This window comes from Mugil cephalus, chromosome 7, assembly GCF_022458985.1.
Source record: "Mugil cephalus isolate CIBA_MC_2020 chromosome 7, CIBA_Mcephalus_1.1, whole genome shotgun sequence".
Taxonomy (NCBI): Eukaryota; Metazoa; Chordata; class Actinopteri; order Mugiliformes; family Mugilidae; genus Mugil; species Mugil cephalus.
In genome coordinates this window covers 26,660,911-26,687,605 of record NC_061776.1, presented here as the reverse complement: position 1 = coordinate 26,687,605, position 26,695 = coordinate 26,660,911, and the positions used below count along the sequence as shown (strand labels likewise).

At 40.1% G+C, this 26,695-nt stretch overlaps 1 protein-coding gene across 5 annotated transcripts; it reads right to left on the bottom strand.

The window, feature by feature from the left end:
• Positions 1-964: 964 nt before the first annotated feature.
• asph (aspartate beta-hydroxylase) lies at positions 965-26,695 on the bottom strand. Of its 5 annotated transcripts, none has more exons than XM_047588424.1 (12): positions 26,510-26,695; positions 19,559-19,720; positions 18,655-18,699; positions 18,036-18,104; positions 8,260-8,349; positions 7,400-7,471; positions 6,968-7,104; positions 6,751-6,834; positions 4,952-5,681; positions 4,581-4,622; positions 4,445-4,492; positions 965-3,454 (listed from the first exon to the last, which is right to left on the bottom strand). In XM_047588424.1, exons 1-12 carry the CDS (start codon positions 26,550-26,552, stop codon positions 3,447-3,449), a joined length of 1,530 nt encoding a protein of 509 aa, XP_047444380.1. In that variant the 5' UTR covers positions 26,553-26,695; the 3' UTR covers positions 965-3,446. The 5 variants fall into 5 exon arrangements, with proteins under 5 accessions (XP_047444380.1, XP_047444382.1, XP_047444378.1 ...); XM_047588426.1 differs by lacking the exon at positions 26,510-26,695 and adding an exon at positions 23,620-23,784; XM_047588422.1 differs by lacking the exon at positions 26,510-26,695 and adding an exon at positions 20,841-21,106.

Below are 26,695 nucleotides of genomic sequence, written 5' to 3'. Positions count from 1 at the left end.
ACTAAATAAAACTAAATAAGCCTCATGTCAGACAGTCATTAGTGAGAAAAAGAAAAATGTGTCTCATTTTGTTAAACATCTTTTGTTTTTGTCGCGTAATTTTCAAATTCAACAGACTAAGTACAAAGAGATATAGAGACACCTTGTGGCTAAGTGTGAAACAACAAATCATTAAATTCAGGGAAATGTTTTCACGCAAAAGTAATCTTTATTCTAATATTTAATATCTTATTTATTTAATTTTTTTCACTTAAGATTTTCTAACATTGGCTTTGAGGTGTCCTTGAGCAAGACACTGAATCCTCAGCTGTTCCCAGTGAGATGAAGGTTTTTCATCAGCTCTTCTGATGCTTTTGTTTTTGTAACCAGTGGTGTAGAGGTCAGACATCAGTTTGGAGAGATCATAAAACTCTGACACAATGAGCTCCACGTTTCCCTATTCTCTATTCTTCTTAACTTGGTCGTTTTAGAGTGAGTAATAGACATTCACAGAAAAAATATATTTGATGCTATATTTCCCCTAGTGCAACTTTAAAACCTCTCTCCAACCAGACTATGGGGGAAAAAAAGACATTCTCCAAAAGAGAAATCAAATCATATCATGATCCCATGGTGGCTGGCTACAATATAGCTCATACATCCCATGTAATCTATGTTGTGGACATGAGACTTAAAAGTCAAAGTGCCTGTTCAATAAATTCTTCCTAAATATGACTTCTGACATGTTACGTAGTCCTCATGTTTAAGTGTTACTTTTTTTTTTTTTTTAACAGTGTTTCCAAACCTTTCCTACAAGATATAATAAATGTACTAACTGAGTATACAATACAAGATTTCTGCAATTAACTTGTATCCTCTGCAATATCTTTTTCTCATATGCTGCTGACGGTGGAGTAGTTCGAATCACGACAAGTAAGCCAAGCTATATCAGGAGTAATAAAATAGAAAAAGACCCGAGTCGTTGTCATGTTGTCCCAAACCTTTTATTGCAGCTCCCAGAACAGATCATTTACAGAAAATGGTGCCACTTCAAATCTCCTTTAAACAATCCATCATTACTTCACAATAATTTAATCCCCACAGTCAAGAGTCCAGAGGACCACATCAGACCTGCAGACTGAAGGTTATGATTGTCAAGACAACACTGTGTGGCAAAGAGAGGCTACTATTATGTTTTCCCATTAGTCTGAGCTTGTCCCTCCTGTTCATGCATGCTTCCCTGCACATGGTCCCGTTCTTTGCTTAGAAACCAACCTGCACATGCATTACAAGTCTCTACAGCATGGACAAGGCTTTTGATCAGAGATTAGTAGTGAAGAGCAGACCCTCTGTTTCACAGGGCTGCTGCTGTGTGGTCCCTCTCTTCTATTTTTACTTTATTGCTCTTCCTTTAGTGTTATTACAGAATAAAAGTTCTCTTGAATCTGCCTGTCAACAAATGGCTTATGGCTTTGTGAGAAACGTATGTTAAAGTATTTTCTGAAAATCTTTATTTCTCCAAATATCCTTTTTAAAAATGTTCCTTTAAAAATCTAGAAGCTCTCTCTTAGTAAAGACTGTATTGTTCAATGTTAAAAAGGTTTTACAGTTCACATTACAAAGTGTTAGGAAGTAGAAAAGACCAGCAAGTGTTAAAGGAAAGACATCCTACAAAAACGGCTACTGCACACCACTGGACCAAACAACGTGGTAGTTACAGTGTGTGGGGACTAGTGACACAAAGATAACAACTAATCCCACTAAATGTAGTGTGTTGTAACAAATTCTACATGTTTTAAACATCATTTACTGTCAGTATCCCAGCATCTTAGTGTGATGCTTCAATTTAATCCAATACAAGGTGAAGTCTAATTAAAACAGGGACAGACGCAGGATGTTTACCTGCTCTTATTTGGCTTTCTTAGCTAAATGTTTCTGGGCTAAGGTGGTGTGTTAAGAGCTACCATCAATCACACACACCATGATCAATTCTGATGTTACAAAGGAAAGGGGAGAGATGAATAAAGAAAGGTGGTCGGTTTCCCTTTAAGAAAGAATGAGGCAGTAAGCATACTGATGACAAAGACAAACATCTTTTGATTGGCAGCTAGTCATGCTGAGATTTCTACAGCAGTAAGACATCTGATCTTCTGTTTGTCTATAGCTGGTGTGTTTGAAAAAAATGTCTGCTCTGTCCATTATGTCCTCATCAACATCACAGTTCAAACTCTAAAAGCTGAAGTTTAAAGGTACAGCTTCTTTTAACTTATCTGATGGTCTTGGAATCACATCTGAAAATGAGAAAAACAAAAAAAACAAAAACAAAAACAAAAACTAGAAATCTACAGAACTCACACGCACACAAAGGTTCATATAGTCATAGAAGAAGAAGTTAACCACAGTCTCAAACTACATCCTGACATCTACAGCTCACAGAAAGGAATGATTAGCTAAAGATATTCAACACACTCTGCACACACCAACACACACACACGCACACACACGCACACGCACACGCACACACACACACACACACACAGCATTCTCTCTGAGTTCACGTGCTAGCATATGGCTCATCCTGGAGACGATGCATACTGAGTGGTAAAAGTAACTGTCTGGGTGGGGAGGGTGGGTGACAGACATTGCTACACTTTTGCATAGAATCCACACACAACACTGTAACCAGAAGTAAACACAGCTGGAGGGCTGGCTCTCTGCATTTATCAATGATATTATGATAAAGGTACACAACTGATTCGATTCAATGAATAAGGAGTGAAATGTTTTTGTCGGCTCGATCCACAGGAGTGAGGAGGGGATACCAGTTAGCCCAGCCTTACAAAGAGTGAAGCTTGAGAACCTACAAAGACCACAGTCTGACTTGGAGATCATTATAAAACCAAGTACAGATTTGTCTTAAGCCGTGAACTTCAGCATCACTATGATGGCTAAAGAATTTAGCTCCAGGAAGCCGAATTATGTCATTGAAGGACTTCAAAATAAAGCTCCACACTGGTTTAATCTTCTTATAGATACACAGCTCTAGTAGACTGGCTGTGCAAATCCAGCACACACGCTTTACATGGCCTGGAAATCTGGCCATGGGACACAGAACTAAAACAAAACACCCTGAACAAAGCAAGAAAAGAATGAGGAGTCAAAAGCTCAAAGAAAACACAGGAGTAAAAACAGGAGTACCACATTAGTAAACAACTCATTCTCACACATTTACACTAAGAGGGGAATTTAAAGGGAGGTGTCAAAACAGAGGGGGGGGGGGGGGGGGGGGGCAATGGGGAGGGGGAGGGGAAGTGAGGGGGGCAACGGGGGAGAGGCGAGTGTTGTCATGACGACCCAATCATTTCTCTGGAGGTGGAGGGATGCATCATCATTCTGAGCGCGCTCAGGTGGTGCTGATGCAACATCAGTGGATCCCTGCTTCGTCACCACGGCGACAGTTATGGTCTCTACGTTTCTGTGGGAAGCACAAGCAGGATGATGTTCAGCCTTCACAAGGGAGGGTATCGCTTCATCTACATCTGTCAGTTTTCATTTGTATTCCATTGGAAAGTGCATTCTGTTGTACAACTTAATATTGTGTTGAAACACGACCGTAATAAATGTCTCTTCAGGATGCTGGACATTATACAGGGCATAATTTAATACAGACGGTAGATTGGCAGATTAATCAATAACCAAAACTCCTTTCAAGAAACAAAAAGAGATAATGTGTTCCTCTGTCCAAGAGCCAAAGTGCAGCTGACTATCAGTTCCACGTTGACAGCAGAGACATGTCCGGCCTCCAGCCTTCATGATTCATACGTTTTTACCATTAATCCATGGTAAAAGCAGTTAATAAAATACTGGAAGATGTGGTTTCACTGTACTAATTTTCTGTTGTTTTTTTTTGTCACTGTGTCATGTATGACACTGCTGTAGCATCAAGTGCTATCTAGAACCAGTTACATGGGCTGATCTTCTATCACATAGTGACCACAGCAGCGGCCATCCTTGCATGCTCCTCCAACTGACTGCTCTCTGGTGGCACATGCCTTTGATTTGAAAACATACAAAATAGTTCAACTTACATTGGGATCCTGGGGATATTTAAATACCATGCAATAAATCAAGCCTCATGCTATGTGTTTTGATAGACAGCTTTAACACCGTTTTTAAATGTATTGGAAATGTGTAGAACAAACAGCAACTAGACCAGTGACCAAGTGATTTTATGAAGGGCTCCATCCACAATGAAACTACTCAAGGACGAAGTCACAAGTTAGTTGGTTAACCTCTTTTATGTGTCACACCTTGCAATTCTTTAAATTCCCTCCATAGTTCATAAATGCTTCTGGGTAGTTAGCAACTAATAACATGCTGCTAGTCACATTCAGGCACCTGACTGGTGAAATCTTTAAAGACCGCATACAGTGTGAACATAAAGCTGGTTTAAAACAGTGTTTACCTGTGGGCTCATCCTGAATCTGTTCCTCCGTCTCCACAAACTCTGCTGCTTCAAAGACAAACACAATTCAGAATTAAAATATTCAGGTGATTTTCACAAAGTATCCTTTTCAAGGTTCAGGTGTGTCTATACCCACCTTCTTCCACAGCTTCCTCTACCTCTTGTGCTTCTTCTGTCTCTGTGAGTGTGGAGGAAAAAAACACTTGAATTAACATATTATTCAGCATCGGTAAACAGACACCAATCATTAGCATGAGCTCCAGTACTTCAGGCTCACGGCCTTTTAAGTGCAATGTAAAGTGCTTAATAAGTACAATACCCCAAGTGTGTGTTTACCATTTAGTGCAGTAGTGTGTATCCTCTTTAGGTGGATACACACCATGTCAAAGAATGAATATGCTTATTTGACTTTTTGTTTAAAACTTCATGTTAGGATCAGAGAGAAACACCAAACAGAGCCTAAAGTATACTTTACTTGATCCTTTTACTCATAGTTTCATTTCTTACCTGTTTGCTCCTCCATTGCTTCATCTTCTGGAGTTGCCTCTGCATCTTCTTCCTCTACATCCTCCTCTACTGGTTCTTCTGAGGGAGCTGCCTCTTCCTCTACAGTGGGCTCCTCATCATTCTCTTCTGATGGTGCTGTCTCCTCTTCTTCTGCTACATCATCAGCAGCTTCTTCTGTAGCTTCCTCCTGTTCAGCAGGCTCCTCCTCCTCTTCTTCTTCTGCTGCTGCTGCTACATCTTCAGCAGCTTCTTCTGTAGTTGCCTCTTCCTCTTCAGCTGCAGCATCCTCTGCATTTTCTTCTGTAGTTGCCTCTTCAGCTGCTGCTTCCTCTTCGGTTTCTTCTGTAGTTGCCTCTTCCTCTTCAGCTGCTGCCACATCCTCAGCAGCTTCGTCTGTTACTGCTTCCTCCTCTTCTGTTTCATCCTCTGCAGCTCCCTCTACTTCAACTTCTGCTGCCAAGTCCTCAGCAGCTTCTTCTGCAGCAGCCTCCTCTTCTGTTTCCTCTGAAGGAGCAGTCTCCTCTTGTTCAGCTTGCTCCTCATCAGCTTCATCTACTGGGGCGCTCTCCGCTACAGTCCCAGCCACCTCCTCCTCGGTCTCCTCTGCCTCTGCTGCCGGTTCTTCCGCCTCCTCTGCAGGCTCCTCAACGGCTTCCTCCTCGACAGCCTCGTCCGCCATCATTTCCTCTGCAACCTCTTCATCGGCTAGCTCCTCCTCAACTGGAGCAACCTAAATTCAACATTGCCAAGAATTATAAATTATAATATGCAATAGGTATTTCATACAGCCTGAGAAAATAACACACAAGTCAACATACAACAGTGAAACAAAAAGGTTGGGTTAAATGTTTGAAATGATTTGGCCATGTCACAGTATTAGTTGTGACAACAAGTAGTGATATATTTGGCATTTCAGCTCAAATGAATATGTGATCAGCTGTGCACTGTCTGTACAGCAATCTTACACTATTCAGTTGGAGTGTACAGAAAGGATAACACAAAAACCAGAATGGCTGGTTATGATGTTTTTTTTCCTAGTCTATTGATTCAGGCAGAGTAGAATTAGCAGAAAAGCGTAAACATAAATTTACCTTCACTATCTTTACTAAACACTACATAGCAGGTATCAGGTACCATGTTAACTATATACCAATAGCACACAGCAGCAGGTACTGAATCTGATAACAGCTGACATTTATTTGACGATACTGTGGGGTTTTAAAGTTATCTGTTTATCATTTGTTTCAAACAAGTACTCCATATTGAGTTTATAGAAGAGGTTGCAACTGCAAACATATGTTTCTGTCCCCAGAAACATTGACTACTGCTGAGAGGATGTGTTTATAATTCATGATGTGAAAAATACACATGTATTTTATGTCTTCAAAAACACATGACAAACAGAAACAACTGAAATAGAAAATAGCAGCTGAAATGTTGGCAGCAGTAGGCACCGGTTTAAAATGTTTACACTGTAGAAGCTCCTGCTTTCTTTGACTATGAACAGTGGTATGAACAATCGGCGGCTGTCTTCATTGCTCTGCCTTATGTAGATGACGGTGGCATGAGTTGGTCTTAGAAGAACAGTAGAAACACTGGGACAACTTAAAAAACCTGCACAGACTGTTACCACAGATAAATGGTAACTTTTTAGGCCTACGGCTTAGTATTTTCTTGTTGAGGTACATCTTATAAACCTGAGTTTGTGCTTCATTTATAAACCCACTAAAGGTAAGAGAGTTCCACTTCCTACGTCTCCTATTTTACCAAAAACCTAGACAAGTATGCCGACTATATACCTCATCCACTGCCTCCTCAACAGGTGCTTCATCCTCTACAGCAGATGGCTCCTCCTCCAGCACCTCTGGGTCCTCCTCAATCACCTGAAAAGGAATACACCGCAGAGATTCAAACTAGACTTTGTCCAAATTTAAAATGAATTAAATGACTGGAAAAAGGTCTAAAAACTTGCAGTTTGATGTTGGGGTTTCAGTGAATAAACTGATATGTACCAACCTCAGGAGTCTCCACCTCAGGTTCAGGTTCAGGTTCCGGTTCAGGCTCATCCTCTGGTTCCGGTTCAGGCTCATCCTCTGGTTCAGGTTCAGCCTCATATTCTACTTCAGGCTCAGCTGCTACCTCAGGTTCAGGCTCTAGAGGGGAGAAGCAGGCAGTTGTCAGATTCAACACACAGACACACATGCACACACAAGGCCAAGTGTCTAAAACCTGTTTCTTGCAAACAATGAATGTTTGTAGTTTGTGTTCAAGTAAATACAGAAAACAAGCAAACAACCTTGGGGAGCAAAATATAATGTTCATCTATCGCAGTAACACTACAAAAGGGGCTTTACAGGCCTCCACATGCTGAGGCAAGGTTCATATTTAACAATAACAGTTATCAGACGTGTGCCTTGGTGTCACACACACACACACACACACACACACCTGAAAAAGCATCTTCTGCCACAGCAGGTTCAATCACATCTTCCACCGGCACTGGGTCAGGCTCAACAATAGCTGTGGACAAAACAGGATGATGTACATGTGACAAGTGACATATTGCACTATACTTCTATTTTGTTGACTGGTAATGGAAAACAGACGTATATATATCAAAGGTACAGACAGAGCTGCTATAGGAAGCAAAAGTTCACTTTGCACACTCCACAATCTAAGGTCATTCAAAGAAAAGTGTTCCTTTTTACGCACAATATCTGTCACAGTTCTGACTTGTTATTTGGTCAAAATAAAAAGCTGCTATCGACCCAATATACAGATACAGATATACTGACAACTGATTATTATAGGAAAGATGCTGGCTTCAATAACTGCATTCTTTGCACATGTGTGAACACAAAGTATGAATGTATTACAAATCTATCATTTAATCTATGTAAAAGCAAAGTGATAAAGTTGCTACAATACATAAAACATTCTTAGTGTAGTTATTCACCAATAAACAAATGGACTTGATAGGCTGGACATACATTAAAATGGATAAAAGAGGGCAATGAATAAAGAAGGAGTGAGCAATAAGTACAGCTTACTGCTGAGGTACAGGCAAGCATCAGTAGTTGTTTGGCTATCAAGATAAATCAAAGTGTAAAAGCACATTTGTCGCTCGTCTGGGACATGTTTAAAGTACACAGAGCCTTTAAACACTCAGCCAAAATGATGATGTTTCTGACAATCTGCCCTAGTAATATCTGTTACCACGTCTGTGCTCCATCTTCCCTCATTATCCACTATCAGAGTGTCTTCGGAAACAAAGTTTGTGAGTGTGTGCCTACCAACGTGTGTGTTACCTTCTTGTGTGGGTTCAGGTTCAGCAGCCTCCACTGGAGCAGCAGCCTCTTCATCACGGGAAGTGACAACAACAGCCTTCTCTTTCAGTCCTACATGAGATGATGCACATGTTTTTGGCAGGAAATTGGTGCATGTGTATAGTGTGGACACGTGATACAGGGAGGATCATAAGTATTTTAACCGTAACACTATTATTAGAATTTTGCCTCCGTATGTCGTCACAAAATATTTAAAATCAAACAAGTCAGATGCAACTGGAGAGGAGAATTCTAGCTTTAATACAATTGGCCGATCAAACTGATACAAAATGTTTAGGAACTGCAGCTATTTTATTGTTGTCGTTTTTGCAATATACTTATTGGATGAAGAAATGTACTTCAAGAAGAGGTGGCTATATGATGAAGAGCTGTAATTCCTAAAATTTTTCCTCAAATTCTGCAACAAAAGTTAAATGAAACACTTGTGATTGAATCATTTAAAAGGCGTGGGTTTCCTTTGCTGGCTTTTATCACTGAATCAATCACTGAATCAGAAAACTAAGGTGTGTTTTATGGTAGGCCTTAAACTGACAGCAAATCTAAGCACTAGTGAAAATGTAAGCATCACATGATAGTTCTTCTGGAATAAGTCTATTCTGTTATGTTTCAATAAACACAGGCATTGGAAAATTCATTGTATGCAAAACTGGTGCTTGAACAGTGTTCAGAAATGTACGATTTCAGATACTAAACTAAGGTTTACAGCTAAATGAAAAACAGTTATTCTTGGACAACATTAGCAAACAGTCTTCACACACATCTAGTCTTTGACAAAACTCTGACAAACCCATAGAGAGGACTTAAGAAAAGAACCTACAAAGGATCCAGAAACTTTATTGACAAAAGAAAATGGCGTGTCGGCAACATAAAAGCGTAAATTCAAAAATCCACATTTTGTGGTCAACACTGGGTAGATGAACAGTGGGCTATCTACTACACTAAAGTACATCACACTTTATGTCAATAATTTAGAGCAAACTGCAATCTTTTTCCCCTTCTACTTTCCTTCCCAATTATCCAAGTCTTCTCTCACCCTCTAGCTGAAATGACTAAGACGGTGGCAAAAACTGAGGCAGCTACAACATGTATACCAGTTAGCATGTAAACCACAGTTGTAGCTGCACTTTGCCAATGACACAACAATGTTTATGCTGCTGCAACCCCACAGGAACACTGTAGCTGCCAGCTTTTTCATTAAGTTCATCATTATTCTGTATTTTTATTAAACCAGTAATTATGATATGTTGCATATCTTTTCTAGATAGGTTAATAGCTCCAACAAGCTAATAGATCCATCTTTGCTTTGTGAAATATTTTTTTATAGCCATTGAGCTGATAAGTGCACAATGCGTTAATGGCTGAACAATAATCCGTCAGTAAATCGATCAGAAACAGGCCTAGCGGGGCTGGCTATCATTTGATTCTTTGCGTGCATTTGAATCTTGCAATAAATTTGTGCGACAAACTCCTCAAGTTCTGAATGTTGTGTAAACAGTCAAAAACTGGTGAAATTCGAAAACAGGATTAACAAATAGCATAAAGAAACTGACCAAATACTCGATCCCAGCTTCGAGTCAGTTTTACTTGGATATTCTGGTAAGTACCAAATGACATTCAATACTCTGCCCTAGTGGTGAAAATAGATAACACTGGCTTCCTATGGCATCAGTATGTTTCTATGAAAAGCGGTTACCTCTGACTTCATTTCTTGCCTCCTTTGTCAGATTTCCCCACTTTGCCTTTCTTTCTTTTATCTTTGCCAGACTCTTTCCCTCGCTCCTTGTCTTCCTGTCCTTTACTCCCCTCCGCCTCCACCCTTTTCTCTGACTTCTCCTCTTTCTCCCCTCCTTTCTTCAGTTTCTTCTCCCCTCCTTTCTCGTCCTTGCTCTCATCTTCCTCTTTCCCATCCAGTTGTTTTGCCTTTTCATTTTTTAGTTTCTCCAAGGCCTTGTCAGTCTCTTCTTTTTCAATCTTCTCTTCTTCTTCCCTCAGCCTGGTAGCCACTCTCTCTTTCACCTTGGCCCTTATTTCCTTCCGTCCCAACTCCAGCTCCTTCTCCTCCTCCTCTTTGGCCAGGAGCTGCCTGACTTCAGCCAGAGCCAGCTTGGCGAGCTTCTTGGCCTCTACACGTTCATGGATGATGGCCAGCTGCTGCTTCAGAGCCTCCCGAAGCTTCCAGCCCACATCCTTGGTGGAAGAGGTCTCTGGGATGGATGACGATGAGTATGATTGGTTGTTTTTATACCACTCATGAAATCATTATGGAATGAATGACCATGCTCAGATTCACTCTGTTAACGGACATCAACACACAGCAGGCAGGTGTCAGTGTGCACATCAGTGGATGAATAAAGAGCTGCACTATCCATAGTAAGATCACTCCATGCTAAATGTCTCCTCATTTCCTCCAAGTAATGTGCCGACTGTAAACAACACAGGGTTGTTATTCTCAGTTTAAACCGGTAGCAGGGCAGGCACACACCAGGTTTCCACACCAGTTTCTTTAAAATGTACTCAGGTCAAGTTAGTTTTGGACATCTATTGGTTTCAACTCATCACAGGCTTATCAGTAATTTTAAAACAAAATAACTCAAGTCTCCTATACAGCATATGAATCGTTTAGTTTGTCTATCAAATAAACTAAAGTTCTGCAAGATCCAAGACCAAGAAGGATGTGTTCAGACTGCTTGTCCCGTATCCAGATTTTACAGTTTAGAGAGTCTGGGCAGCAGACTGACTGGACGCATTACCAATTACTTGGTCACTACCACAACAACCCATGCAGATAGGAAGAACTAAGAACGCACACATATACCCACAAATAACAGTGCACGTTTTTCTGATAAACATCTCTGATTTGCCTACTGTCTGAACACAGCCAATAAGTCGTGAGTAGGTCGAACTTTATCTATTAGTCAAGTCCACACTGTAACACTGCACAGCTTCATGCATGTTGCTGCAAGACCATACCCTTCTTAGCTCTTCTCCTGGCCTCATCTCCAGGTTTTTCATCTAATATAAAGCACAAACAAATAAGTCATTTATCTAAGATGCTTCACTTGGAATACGTCTACTGTATATTGTTAGATGCTGTGAACTGATCAGCATATTTACAGAACCGCTTGTCTGTTTATGCACTAGCTATTTACACAACTTCATAAATGTGGTCCACACGAAATGCTGCTTAAGATCAATAAGAGATCCAAATTAAATCTGTTAATGTTCTTTGAAACAAGTCAAAATCAACACATTTCCATGTGCAGGGGAGATTGGGGGTTATGTTACAAAAATATAGTATGAAATGATGATGAAAAACGGTACAGCAAATTAAGAGGCCAAAAGCTAGCAGTTCACAAAGCCTTGAGATACTGGCTGCTATAACTCCTGCCAGAAAGTTTGTCCATCTCCTTCCCCCTGAACTTAGCCAGGTCTGGAAGAACTAGGAACGACAAAAATAGAAAAGAAAGCTGCCGGAAATAGGTTGTCATGAAGTTCTCATGTAGGAAGTATTTTTACTCTGCCCCTTTCATCATCCAAAAAACAGTGAGAAAGAAATGAAACAAAATTGGCAACACAAATCTATGAAGTATCTTAAAAGCTTGGGGAAAACCATGACAACCTTTATACTAACATTACACTGGAAGCCAATTTGAGTTAGGTACAAAATGGTCAGTTGGAAAAAAACAAGATACAAGTGAGTCCTGGCTGATGACTACTTTTATCTGCCTCTTTGTATTGTGAACCAGTGTAATCTAGCAATGGATATATACAATATTTTGCAGAATTATAGACCTGCATATTAGTAAGTTTTTGCATGAACGAACATTAGTCTAAGAATCATCTGGAAGCTGAGGAAGGAAGAGTGAATGTTCTGCTATGTCTCAGTAACCCAGGAAGCTGCAAGGCAGTGAGTTCAACAGACTGTCATCTAGACAGATCTGTGTACCTCTCTGCCTACTTTTATTCTTCCACTCGGCTTAACTGATGTTTCAATGAAAAGAAACATGGACGACACTGGAAATCCAAGAAACCAGAGCCATACCAAATAGATAATATTATCAAGACAGAAGATATTTAAGTTGTTGTAAATGCCAGGGAAACCACACCAACCACACTATCAGATATCAGGAGCGCTTAATGTGTTCTGCATGAGCCGATAGGTAAGATTGAAAGAAGACAGGCAGGTTGATTGGTTGCTTGAGTTAAGGCTATGTAATTGTAATAAGCTGTACCTTTTGCTGTTAGTTTTTATGCTTTGACAGTATTGTGGAGAGTGACCCCACCCCAGAACCGGAAAAACCTGTCTTTGAATAAGGCATCAGTCATGCATTTATAACAGCCATCAGGTTAACTGCAATTTTGTGGACACAGAGCACACACCCTCTGGCACATGGACATGATAATACAACCACACTTGCTTTCAGCTGCCTGAGCTTGTAGCAGATAATTGTAGATTCAATCATGAAGAATCAAACATCCCTCCCTCTGTGATCTGAACACGTCACACACTTCATGCACAACACAAATAAACTAATTAATTTTACTAGCACACAGACTAATGTAAGGATTAAACAACCAGCTTTTAAGGTGTCATAGTTGGCAACTACTTGCAGGTATAAGATTTATTAAAAGGTCAAGAAAAATTAGGAGAATGGGACAGATACAGCGAAATATTACTCTACTGAGACACTAGCAGAAAAATGGCTTAAAGACCATCAATAAATAAATAAATAAAAATACAGCAGCAAGAAACTTTTAAATTTGATCTCTGTGGAATTCTCATGAACCTGAATAATGAGAAACACACAGTTGGTTTAATATACACCCATGAATTAATGAAGGTAACCCTAAAAAACATAAGAGCCAGATAATCCCATTTTCTTATGTATTAACATGCAATCTGCATCTGGATACGTCACCTGGTTGATGATCTCTGATTACAAGGATATGATTTTACATATATAGTGTAGGTGCTCTCATCATTTCAAGTATGCCTGTATTGGATCTCGATGTGTAAACTCAAAGTCTAAAAACTTAGAACCTTCGTCTATATGGTCGCAAAAAGTATGATCTTTTTTAGGTAACATTTCAGTTCACATACACAGCAGGTAAATACAGTCTGTCCATAGAAGGTAATGTCAGTCATGTGACACTGGTCTTTGAAGACCTACCTTACGTTTCCTTTGGCATATAGCATTTCATAATAGCCATGGTGAAAAACCTTCTCAGCCTATTGTAGTCATTTTTTCTTAGGACTTTTTAATCCAGATACTGATTGCATGGTAGTACCAGGTAGAAAAGGTTCCAACACAAAACCAAGAATCGAAATCGATACTCTGAATCGACGGTTATAAAAAAAGTAGAAATTCATGCTTATTGTCCAAGTATTCAGAGTAAATGTTTCCAGCCTCAGTTTTTATGCCATGCAGCAATATGGAAAAAAAGGGACAACTGAGCAGCTGTCCAAGTGCAAATTATCTTTGCATTTCATGTTGTTTCTAGTGCTGCTGGCTTTTACCAACAAGTTGTGCAGAAACTGCATTAATTTTCCTAAAAAAACTTTAATAGAGAACTTATAAAAGTGTTCCTGAGTATCAATTGTTTATCCTGGCAGAGGACTACACACTGTAAAGAGAAAGTAGAAAATGCCTTCTGAAGGATTTTACTTATGAAGTTTTTGTGGTTCGTTGTAAATATAACCTGGGATGGGAACTGGGTGGGACCCACAGCACACCGCTAGACCCGAGCTATTGATATCCAGCACTAATAGTTCGGTAAAGGTGTCAAAACCTGCAAAAGTAAGTACAGGACAAATACTGTGTAATAGTTTCTTTCTGAAGCTGTAGCTTTGGCATCTGGACACAGAGGCTCCTCAGTCAAAAACAAGTGCACTGCAGGTTTAGGCTATTGGTTATGGAGGCCAACTATGACGATCTTCTGTCCCTGATTTCCATCATCATTTGCTTTTTTTCTTCTGATCACTCCTTCATCCTCGTCCTCCTCCTCATCTTCCTGTGCCTCCACTGCTCCTCCCGAGACATCATGTTCCTCTTCCAGGGGCTCCATAGGATTTATGAGACCATACAGGAAAGTGAAGAAACCATTTAACCAATCAGAGCCGCCCTCCTCCACTTCTTCTAACCAATCCAGAAACTCGGATTCACCCTGACCATCGCCTTCACTGGTCAGGCCTACGTAAACAAAAAGGGGGAAGGGATGGAGGCATGGGTGGATGGAGGGGGAAAATCGGGAGCAAAATGTGGAGATGTAAAGGAAACAAAGTGGAAAAAATAAAGAAGCAGAAAAAGAAAGGTGAAAACAAATGAGGAACAAAGTGTACAGAAGAAGAAAGAAGGAGGGGAAAAACAAGAGGAGAAGGTAAGAGAAGTTTTAAGAGAAAGGTTAGGCAGCGAGGGAACTACTAAGGCTCTATCATCAGCAAAGAACTAGGCTGTCTGCACATGACCAACAAAATCACTTTGTTCCCTGTGCTGTTCACCTTGTCTGTTTTGTCTAATTTGTCTTCTCTGTTCTTGTGAAGTGTCCTTCGGTGTCTTGAAAGGTGCCATATAAATCTAATTTATTGTTATTACAGCTTGAGGCATTATTTTACAACAGACAGGACAACAATCCTGAATAATGTATCCATGCTTAAATTTTAGACTGTAACATATATATATTATTTAGTGATGGACAGTGGTTATCGTGTGTAGACAGCCTTTGGAATTATAAACATGAAATCAGACACAGAAAAAGAGGAAAAGCTATATATATATATATTTATGTATGTACACAGTAGGCACAAAATTGACAAAACTTTGGCAGATTTTTCACACAAATCCTGAGAGTAGGCAAAGAGAACCCAATCAAAAAAAGACAAGACAAAGACAAGACAAGACAAATAACAAACGTGCTTTCAGAGGACCTAAGAAAAAGAGTTACTCATTAGGGTGGAAAATTTTACAAAACTATTTCAATCTCTCAACCTAAAAAATGGTTGAAATGCACAAATGCACAGTCAGAGAGATTGTGAACAAATGGAGGAGAGTAAAGACGACCATTACCCTCCACAGGAGTGGTCATCCAACAAAGCTCACTCCATAACAGTGTGAGAAGTCTCAAAGGAACCCAGGCCAACTTCAAAGCAACTAAAGGCCTCTCTTATATTGGCCAATGGTGACGTTCATGAATCTACCATCAGGAGACCACTGAACAACCATGGTGTGCATAGCAGAGTGGCAAAGACAAAGGCATTGCTCTCTAAAAAGAACATGTCTGCCTGTCAGCTATTTGCAAAACATAATGACTACAAGCCAGAAGAATACTGGGAAAATGTTTCGTGGACATATTAGACCAAAGTAGAATTATTTGGTTTAAATAAAAAGATCATGTCTGGAGAATAAACAACACTGCATTCCAGCATCAGAACCTCATCCCATCCGTGAAACAAGTTGTTTGGGTTTTGCTGCCTCTGGGCCAGAATGGCTCGTGATCATTGATGGATCCATCTGAATGATACCAGTGAATAGTAAAAGACAATACCAGGACATTTGTCCATGAGCTAAATTTTAAGAATAAATGGGTGATGCAAGACAAACACCAAAAATCCAAGTTGTGACCTTAAAACTATAGAGGTGTAGTGAAAAGACCTGACACAAGCAGGTGTGAGGAGGAAAAACATGTGTGAAGTGTGAGGAAAGCCACCAACATCTCAGAAGTGTTTCTGTTCCGAGGAATGGGCTAAAAACCCTCACAGCTGCTAGTTGCTGTTAAATGGCAAATGGTCTTGGTTTAGCGCCTTTCAACCTGCTGGTACTCAAAGCGCATTTACCGTCACAGACACATGTACCCATTCACTCACATAAGTACATACGCATTCACACACCAGTGTCAGGCACCGGGAGCAATTGGGGCTTTAGTGTCTTGCTCAGGGACACTTCAGCATGTGGATGGAACCACTAACCCTCTGGTTCGTGGACAAACTGCTCTATTTACTGAGCCACAGCCGTCCTTCTGCACAAGGGTTCACTTAATTGTGCCCCTCACAGATATGAAGAAATTATTCATTTTCTGGAATAAATAAATACAAAAAAATATTTACACGGTTGAGTTGGGGTGTCTCTGTTTACTTTGATGACTTGTGTGAAAATCTGCTAAAGTTTTGAGTCATTTTTTTGAAATTCTCAGGGGTGCAGATACTGCACATATAAAGCACTACACTCAGTGGAAACACATTTACTCATGTAGCATGACATTATGCTGAAACCTTTGGGACATCATACTTGACATTTGCATTTACACATATCCTAGAAGTGGTACATGAGTAATATCATGTCCCCTTTACATTTGTCAGAAAACCATGCATTAAAACATATGTTAAAGCTGTATGACAATACCTACATGAAAACTAAATGTTTTTAAGAATAATCCTATCCCACGAGGCAGATAAAGCAGTAAGAGATCAATCACCAGACAAACAGATTGATTCATAAAAGAAAAGGTGTAAACAAGAATCAGTCCTTGGTCAAAGATGTAGGAAGGAATAGGAGGGATGAGCTTTATGTCTAGGTATTCCTATACAAGGACATTAAAGATAAAAGCTGATGTTTACAAATGCACAAGGGAGATTTAAAGAGCAGACAGGATCAAAGTGTTAAGGGAATTTGAGTAGAAATTGTTAGAGACAAAAGATGGACACAGAATAAGGAGGACCTGCTACAAAAGCCGAGGGGAAGAGCTGCTACAAGCACAGAGTGAGCAAAAAATATTGTTTTATCCAGGCCGACGAGGCTGGAAATCAGACGGTGATGTTGAAGCCATGAGTAAGCAAGGGACGATACTTGCCAAGCTCCTGCCCATGTTGAGTTTGTACACAGCCTGGTGTGTTTGGGCCTCTCAAGTGGCAGGTATGAAAGAGGGCACAGCTCATTCGTTCGGGCATCAGGACTCCTCAGATCACCGGAATTGCCTACAGGCTTTACATTTCCAAGATTTGTTGTCCAGGAACTGTCCTCAGGGGGTTAAATTCCTCCAGCGCATTGCGATTTTCTTTTTCATGTAACATTTTTGTAGTTAGACAAGAATTTTTTTTATTCTTTCAAATATACATGACAAAACATGTCATGTGTAGTGCTGCAAACCTGACCCTAAAAGTTTTAAGGGATAGACCTGAAGCATAACTAAAATATCCTCAGGTAACGCAACCAAGTTTCTCCAGAAGGTCTAGTTCCCACAGGAAAAGTGGAAATGCTCCTTTAGTCAAAGGCATGTTAAACAAACCTGACAGAAATGAACCTTATTAATTCAACCTTGTACACCTCATGGCTTTGTTATAGCCCTACAATAGACCACCCACCGTATTATTTGGAACTTAATCTTTAGGGAGTTTTAGGGATCATGGACAAATAAAATAAAATAAAATAAATAAATAAAAACACATCCAAAAAAAAAACAAAAAAAAAACACATGCTTGTTCAGAAGCAGGCTTTGAGGGGCTGAGTGTGTATTACTTATGGCACCTTCTCCAAAATAACAGTCAGCTATTTGATTCACAGCCATGCAAAAGAAACCCAAATTGCCATGTGGTGCAATTTACATGAAACCCATATTATCAGTGTACTGCAGAAACCGGCATAATTCGGGATATCCTATAGACTTTTTTCATTCCCTTTTCTGCAAGAAAAACAAATGCTAAAACTAACATAAGTCATAAATAAAAACAAAAAAAATCAACTTGCCCAGAAGAACTTTGGCATCCTCGACATCAAAATCTCCATCACCGTCTGTATCGTATGCCACCAGTTTACCTAGAATGGTAAGGAATGTACATAAACATTAGATTAGTTTTTTTTTAACATATTGTTTACATTTATACATGGGTTTGGACTTATTCTTAGTCTATCCCTTATTCTAATAACTATCCCTAAAAATATTGACATGCACATTAGCACATTAGCAGTTTTTAATTGCTGTATTGTTTCCTTTAGCCAATGAGGATTGCGTCACTGTACTCGTTTTGCAGAAGAAAATGCATTCTACAGTTCTGCTGAAATAAGTATCCAGTAGTCTAACATATCTTAAAGTCGAAAAGGTTTCACTTCACAAAAATAAAAACCTGCCCTTTAAGGAAATAGTGACTGTTTATCCAACTTCTGTGTTGTAAAGTTACAAACTGGTATGTAATGGTTAGTGTATTATACTAGCAACCCACATAAGGCTCAATTTTCTTAGCTATTTTTAGGATCAGAAAAGAGTGTGTAAGGGAGTGAGGGAAATATGTTGACTTCTATGTGACTTTAGACAACAAGAACCTGATGTTAGCAGAAGTGTAAGAGAAATATAGCCGGAAAGTTTTACCTTGCAAGGCCTCAGACAGGTTAATTTGTAAGCCCTTAGCCTTGTCTGCATGCAAAACATAAAACATAAATATTGTAACAGCAAGATTAAATAACATAACAGCACAGATTCAGATTTCATATATTAAGAGCAGATAAATACTACTACATACTACACAAACAAGAACCCACAATTTATCATTAGAGGCACACACTGAAACAGACTGCAATCAAAGAAACACAGGCATGCGTCTTTATCTAACTGATAAAAGGCATCAGTTGGTAAAGTTGCAGTACGTATGCAGTATAGACTTGAGCCCACATGCAACAGAGCAATGAGACAGCGAAGGCTAGATGGGTCTGCGTGTAGTTTTTTGAGTTAGATATATGTTGCTTTGACAGATGTCACTATTGCAATGTTATCAAAGAATCTAATTTACAATCAAAGGTGATAGTACACAAGTGATGCATCTGACAACATAAGCTTGAATAACAACATAATTTGGATGCCGATCAGCACATGACTTTCTAAAGCCATTATTGTATTGACTTCATTTGACTGACTCTTATATTAAATCATTTCATGGCAGGTAATTTTCATACGATTTACCTACAGCCTCTTTCACATCAATAAATCAATAAATAAAAATGAAGGGCTGAAGCAGACTCATGTCAGGTAAGTAATAGCAGCTGACATGACGCAAGTGTTCTGACAGATATTATGGTTAGACTGGTTTGTATTCAGGGTAGAAGTTCACACTTTAGAGACAGATGGCAGGTGTTAGGTCTGTGGACAGAAGAAGCCAAACTAGTTGCTGCCACACCTTTCCAGAAAATTACCTGAGGTGGAATGAACACATAAAATCTGCTCTTCAAGCCACATGTGTGTGTGTGTATGTGTTGTTTTTTTAAAATCATGTACCCACCAAGGACTCCCTGATAGTCAACCAAGTCAAAGTAGACCACGGCTACAGACGTCCAGACACCCAGCAAGGCCAGCACGATGAACCAGGTGAAGAAGCTGCTGCTGCTGGACCCAGAGTCTGCCTTCTTTCCATTCTTACTGGCTGACTGGGTTTTAGTACCATCTGTAAACACAAAAACACTTGATGTCAGGTTGTGGATTTGGAAAGTTTCTCTGGATGCATTCATTTTTCCATAAATAATGGAAGTTTCCTCGGCACGGATTATGTTGTCAGTATAGTGAAAAATGAAAAACAAGAGATTCAAGAGTCTACTCAGTACATCACAGCGACAGCAGAATGGACGTTTCCCCCTTCACACGAGTAAAAAACAATTGTTGTTTTCAGACTTCACACAAATGTAACACATAAACATAAACATGGTATGAAATGTTTAGCTTTTAAGTGGGAATCTGGCCAAATCTTTGAAAAATCAAGTCACAAACCCCACAGAGCTGGCTGTGGAAACAGCAGAGGCAACTGAACCAGACAAATAAACTATATCCAAGAAGCTATTCTGGGAGTGTCAATGACATCGTACAATGCATGATGGGAGAAAATAGTTGCAGAGAGAATGAACAGGTGCTGAAGTCCGCTACATAGTGCCAGGTCAAATCTTAGACACTTCCTAACAGTCATATAGGGTTGACTCTGAACACTGAACAATACTGAAAATCCATCTACATAGCTGAAATGCACATCATATTGCAAAAGACTCCAACATGTTAGAGAAGTCTTTGTTTTTGTGGTTCTATTAAACAAGCCCAGACAAAAAGACTGGAAGCAAGAACATGGTTTGCATGTTTGGCACAGTGGCACTAACCATGTTCAGGATTAACCTAAAAGCAGACATGAATGTGGGTCAAAATGTCCCACACAGTTGGAAGCGCAAATACGACAATACAACACGTATTCTTCCCAGTTAAACTACTTAAGAACATGACTACTCGAAAATCGCATCTATACATAATTTTGTCCTATTTTTACAAAATCTGCAAAATGACTCTGTTGTGTGGTAGTAATTTAAGATGTGTTTATGCACTATTGACAGAGCACTAACTGAAATAAAACACAGCCACACTAATGTGTTTCACCACGATCTTGGATCATGGGCAGAAAACTGGAGCTTCAGCAAACTTTGTTTCCTCCCCTTGCTACAAACAATCAGACCTCTGCGATGACCTCCACGCGTTACTCTGTCCTCTGTTCTCCAGGTCAATAACTCTAGAACAATCACATTCCTCACCTTGCATTTCCCCAGATATCACAGTTGGGATTGCTGTGACAGGAGGGGGGATGGCAGTCTCGACCAGGGTTGCTGGATCACCCATCCCTGCGATATTACAGCTCGGCTTGCCAACTAACCAAATAAGAAGTTAACTGGCCGAGCAGACAACTGCAGTCCCAGCTAAGTGAGAAGAACAGCTCTGCCTTCCTCTCTCTGCAACCCTTTCTGGCCCTCCCCTCTTTCTTTACTGGCTTTCTTCGTCTTGCTCATCTGTCCATCATCCTAGCTCTTTGTCACTATTTTTTCAGGAGTCTGCTATGGCTCTGGAGGTCATAGGCAGCTATTTATAGTGCTGTCAGACCAGCTGGCCCTGACACACAGAGGGAGGGAAGAACACAGCTATTAACATCAGTACCAGGCTGGCCTGGAACTGCCCACCTTTCCACTGCTTGATATAGCATGAAGTCATACTTCACTTTGTGTGATATTCCTTACACAAAAACATTCTATCCCGTTATGTATTATTAGAGCAGATGGATTAGGTTCGATGGACAGCAGTCCTGATCAAGTTTTAATATCATCTGATTTAGCAGGTAGCCAAAGGCAATCTTTTGCAATTGTTTATGTCTGCTCTGCTCAAACTTGCACATGACTGTTGTGTGGAAGTACTTTACGCTTTTACCCCTTTCTCTTTAAGTGAAGCAGCCCTGTGTGTGTATGACATAAGACCCTGTAGTTGCAGGAAAGTGTTTGAGACAATGTGCTAATCTGTTAGTCTGTAAAGGAAAAATAAAATGGACCACTTCAAATTTGTTTGTAAAATGTGGTTATCTCTCCATTTTCCTAATCATTGTAGTTTGGAAGCCAGTCTCAACTTCCTCTCTGGGGAAAAGTTGGTTTGGAGTCAGGCCTTTACTGTTACTGTATACATGATATAACAAGACCGAGAGCACCCATCACATAAAAAAAAAACATATATAGTAATACTTATCCAAATACATTCACAAACAATCCTATTTACAACACGGACAAATCCAATCACTTGAGCAATAGGTTGCAGGTATATCCAATGGCATCCAGAAGGTTTTTTTTTTCCTCATAGTCAGTTGAAAAACATCCCATTATGAAATCCAAATGGCACGTTACCAGATTTGCATGCCGATAAGAAGGTCTAGCTATACCTGGCATAATAACTGTTGAGTTTTGTCTGGGCTATAATCTAGAGTCAGGCTACAGATGCCGAAGTAATTTTAGTTTCTTACTGTTCTTTATTTTGTACAATGGTTCTACTGTTAAGAGCATGATAAAATTTAAATCTTTAAGGGGAGGCTATGACGCATTCATTTTTTCCCCCTAGGGCTATTCAACTGTCGAGCACACACACAGCCTGGCCAAAAAAAAAAAGTCTCACATTCTAGTATTTTTTTGGACTTCCTTTAGCTTTGATTACAGTAACATTCGCTGCGGCATTGTTTCCATGAGCTTCTGAAATGTCACAAGATTTATTTCCATCCAGTGTTGCATTAATGTTTCACCAAGATCTTATAATGATGGTTGGAGAGTCTGACCTCTAAGCAAACCCTTCTCCAGCACATCCCAATGACTCTTAATGGGGTTAAGGTCTGGACTCTGTGCTGGCCAATCCATGTATGAAAATGATGGCTCATGATCCCTGAACTACTCACAATTTGAGCCCCATGAATCTTGGCTTGTATAGACTTGTACAGTAGACACAAAGCATGATGGATGCATCACCTCATCCACCTCTCTCCTGATGCCCCATCACTCTGGAACAGGAAACAGTAAATCTGGACTCATCAGACCACATGACCTTCTTTCAATTTTAGTAGTTTGTATATATGAGAGGTCAATACCCAATATTAAAATGATCGCAACTGAGTCAGGGCTTATCAGGACATCTCTATACTCCAGTGGCTCCGGTTTAGATAAAAATCATTGTGCGTCCACAAAGTGCAAACCTCCTCTCAAATACACAGCTCCACTGTGTCAGCTGTGTATATGAAAATTTCTGTGCTCTGAAGCACGCACTACCCCAACATAACTACACTCTGAGTATGGGCCCTATAGGTGACTATCACATAAGGTTCACACAGAAAAAAAAACAAAAACAAATAAACTAAGTCACATTTTGGGGACATTGGAATTAGACCAACAAAAGAAAGCCTTTTTCTTGATCTAACATGCTGTGTCTGTCCTTGTTAAACTTTGGTCTGGGGGAGTTCATGGATTTAACTACAGTGCACAACCACAGACACTAAGGATTAGAAATATGTTTCAATAGGATACACATTAAAATTAAATCCCAACTACTTGTTTTAGAGCAAAATCAAAGAGCTAACCCTAATACTGACACTGAGCCAGCCCTCAGTACTAATGTGGCAACATTTGAAACAGCAAGTAATGCTTGTTTTCACATCCAGCTTATTGCTTTTATAAATCTACAACAGAAATATCAGTGAGTAAAAGGGAATACGTTGATATTAGTGTTTAATTCTAACCCAATACTTGGTAGTTTTCACCATAACCGAAATTAAGCAAATAAGATAAAACTACAATGGAAAATAAACATCACTAGTTAAACTCAAACTATTAATGTTCCCAGTTCACTGTTCTGAATTGCACTACTGGCAGCTGCATAGTCCAATATGGATGTACCTAAGACACCTCACACAAATAATAAAAATAAATAAATAACTGCCATCCAACATGGCCATCCATGCACACACAAAGAAAACAGAAACAGTTTAGTAACACAGAAAACATGCAATAAACATACCGTCTTGTTCTTCTGTACACTTCATTGTGATATGACCAAAGCAGCTAATTCACACACACATGCATGCACACGGACACAGCCCTTTCCAAACAAAAAAGAACCGTCTCTGTCTGTTGAGCCTCTTGTCTGTGACACTGTTCAGTCTGAGCAGCTCCTCTGAAGTCTTATATAAGGGCTGCTGTGCAGAGCCTTCCAACTTGTTTCTCTTCCCTCTGGCTTTTAACACGCATGCTCATTGTGTGTGTACACACACACATACACAGGGTTTCATACCTTAGAAGATATTCGTGCTCCACAGATTATCTAACCTTTGACACTGCTGACAGAATGCAGACCTCTGATCCTTACCCAACCCAGTGTCCTGAAGTCAGCCAATTTCAGCTAAATCTGTCATGACTTTATATATTCCAAGCTTCCAACTTACTACACTGTACTGACAGTGGCATCAAGACAGTTTTGTAGGGCCAGGATCTTAAGTGGTGTAAAGGAAATTTCACTGATAGTGACTGTGATCCAGAAGCAACAATACCTCACCTTTACGTCCCATATTTAAAACTCCATACTTTCCATACTTGCTGCAACTGTTGTGAGAAATGTGACTAAAATTAGCTCAAGCTGTTTAGATTAAGTTAAATTTACTGCGACATTAAACTATTAAACTTATGGGATTATCCATAGACTTAAATCACCCAAGTTTCATTGAACAGCAGGCACCAAGATGCATCTTCAACTCAAAACTGTGTCCCTGACACAGATACACACACTGCACCCCAATGTCATGCAAGGCTTCCATCTACAGGGTTTAGTTTAGAAACAGAGCACACTACAAATGCAATGGAAACACCATCACACATCAGTTCTATTGCTTTTACCCTTCCGTCTCTGCATACTCGAGCAACTCCCAGCCCTGAGGAGAAGAGAGTAGGAGGAACCCTGAGGGATTGTGGTGTGAACAGTAAAAAAAGAACATGTGACAAGCAGGGGAAAATAAATGGACACATATACTTTACTTAAATATACTTTATTGTCTCCATATGGAAATTGGTTTTGGACTCGAGTTCTGTTCACATAAATAATGAGTGAATACTATTATATAATATTACAACACGAATAAAAAAGAAATATATATATATATATATATATATAAAATATTATGAAACATCTTCTCATTCAAATGTGTCATACTAGCCACTGTGTAACATACTGCTTTATAAATTTCTTATAACCTACTTGGAACACATGGTAACAACTTTCTAGGATAGATTAGGCAACCAATGCTAGATATTGTGAATATAATATAGTAAATACTTTAAAATATTATTAAAGCTAAAAGTTGAATAATATTACAGAACAATGCATGCATGCTGGAATTTGTATCACCACCTTGACTTCATATATTTTGTACTGGCAGCTTTTTCTTCAGCTTTTTTGTCACTACAACTCCATACACAGGGGCTGTGGTGGGTGAGGTCGGGAAAGTGAACAGTTTGTTCTCTGAACTTTTGTAAACTTCACTCTGCCCCTTCATTTGCTGCAACGTTGTTCCTGAGTCAGATAAACTTACTGACAACACAATTTGGGGAAAAAATTGCATATTTGAAAACGGCATCGTGTGCATGTCTCTGTGTGAGGTAAACTTTCAACCCACTACACCTTTAGACGGGTAGCATCCTGAGAAGCCCTGTACAGCCGACAGAGGACACGGTGTCCTCAAAGCTGAACCATGCGTGCTTCCTATAGCTAGTACCATACACAACAAAGGTTCGCCCACAGCCACGTGTCAGCACAAAACTTTTAATGAAAATAAAATACAGCAAGAAAATGCTGCTGGACCCAGGCGTTTGGGAAGGTAACAAATATATATATACATATATATGTCCATTTAATTTCTCTCTGCAGAAGTTTAGGAACCTTAAAACTGTGCCTGAATGCATTCAAACGTGAGACTTCGGTTTAATAACAATAAGTCGAAGCGCTGAATTTGCATTATTGATTTAAGAGGACTGTCGCACACTGGATGTGTGCCGTGGAAGTGGAGCTGAACTCGACGCTCTAACGAGGTCCTAATGCGACAACGATGGCGTGTTGAATGCACAGGGTCCGGGTTCAAGAAGAGACCCCCAGGAGCCACGTATAACCACACCCACGGTTCATACACTGACACGTGAGCATTTAGGAAAGTGACTGGACTAAAGTGGGGGCGGAATGCCTCGCGCCCAGGGGTTCACATATGGTGATAGTAAAGGCTATTAACAACCAGTCGGCTCGATCCTGTAAGTCTAACGATGAAATGGCCTACATTTCTAGTCGAGCTGTTGAGGCGTCAGACGAGGCTTTAAAAAAAAAGCTGAAGCCACACGAGAGAAGGTTAACGTTATCTCTCGCGTGCAAATAGGTGTTTGACAGTAATCCCGGGAGCGAGAGTCGCCATGGTGAACCTGCCTGGACACCGGATAAACAGCTGCTGTGCCGGGCTAAAGCATTCCACAGTACTAGGAGCAGTGAGGCAAAGGCATTCCTGGCGCCTGGATAATATGGGACTAGTCTGGCAAGCTGAACGCAGCTCTAAAACCTCATTCATTTCGACGTAGCCTGCGCTGTGGCGTTACCGCGGCACTAATAGCAGGACGTTGTTTAAATAAACGTGTTAAGATGCTGAGCGGGCCCCGCTTAACTGCGAGTAAACCAACCGACTTGCACGGAGAAACCAACACGTCGACACGATTTTCCAAAGGCAAATTAAGCTAGCTAGCCAGGCATAGGGCCCTAGATGAAATAACAGCTTGACACCCGATTAACTTTCAAAGGCCTGGCGGTGAAAGCCAAATGCTGCAACGCATCATCCCCAACCACTAACATGACAGAATTAATAGGAGAGGTAGCAACGCACCTTTTGATTTTACTGGGACTTTGGGGGTCTTCTTTGAAGCCATGGTGAGTCTCCGGCAGCTGGACTGGTTTACCTCAAAAAGAGAAGAGCAGAAGAGCAACTGGAGCTGCCTGACAGTATTTTGCTAGCAGTAAAAAGAAATCAAAATTGTCCCTGCTGCCTCATAAAACTCACAACCATAGAAAC

Coding starts and splice junctions, on each gene's coding strand:
- asph (XM_047588422.1), bottom strand. CDS start 20,925: ATGGGTGATCCAGCAACCCTGGTCGAGACTGCCATCCCCCCTCCTGTC. Junction 19,721..20,840: donor GATATCTGGGGAAATGCAAG/GTGAGGAATGTG, acceptor TTGTGTTTACAG/ATGGTACTAAAACCCAGTCA. Junction 7,105..7,399: donor GGCAGAAGATGCTTTTTCAG/GTGTGTGTGTGT, acceptor TCTCCCCTCTAG/AGCCTGAACCTGAGGTAGCA.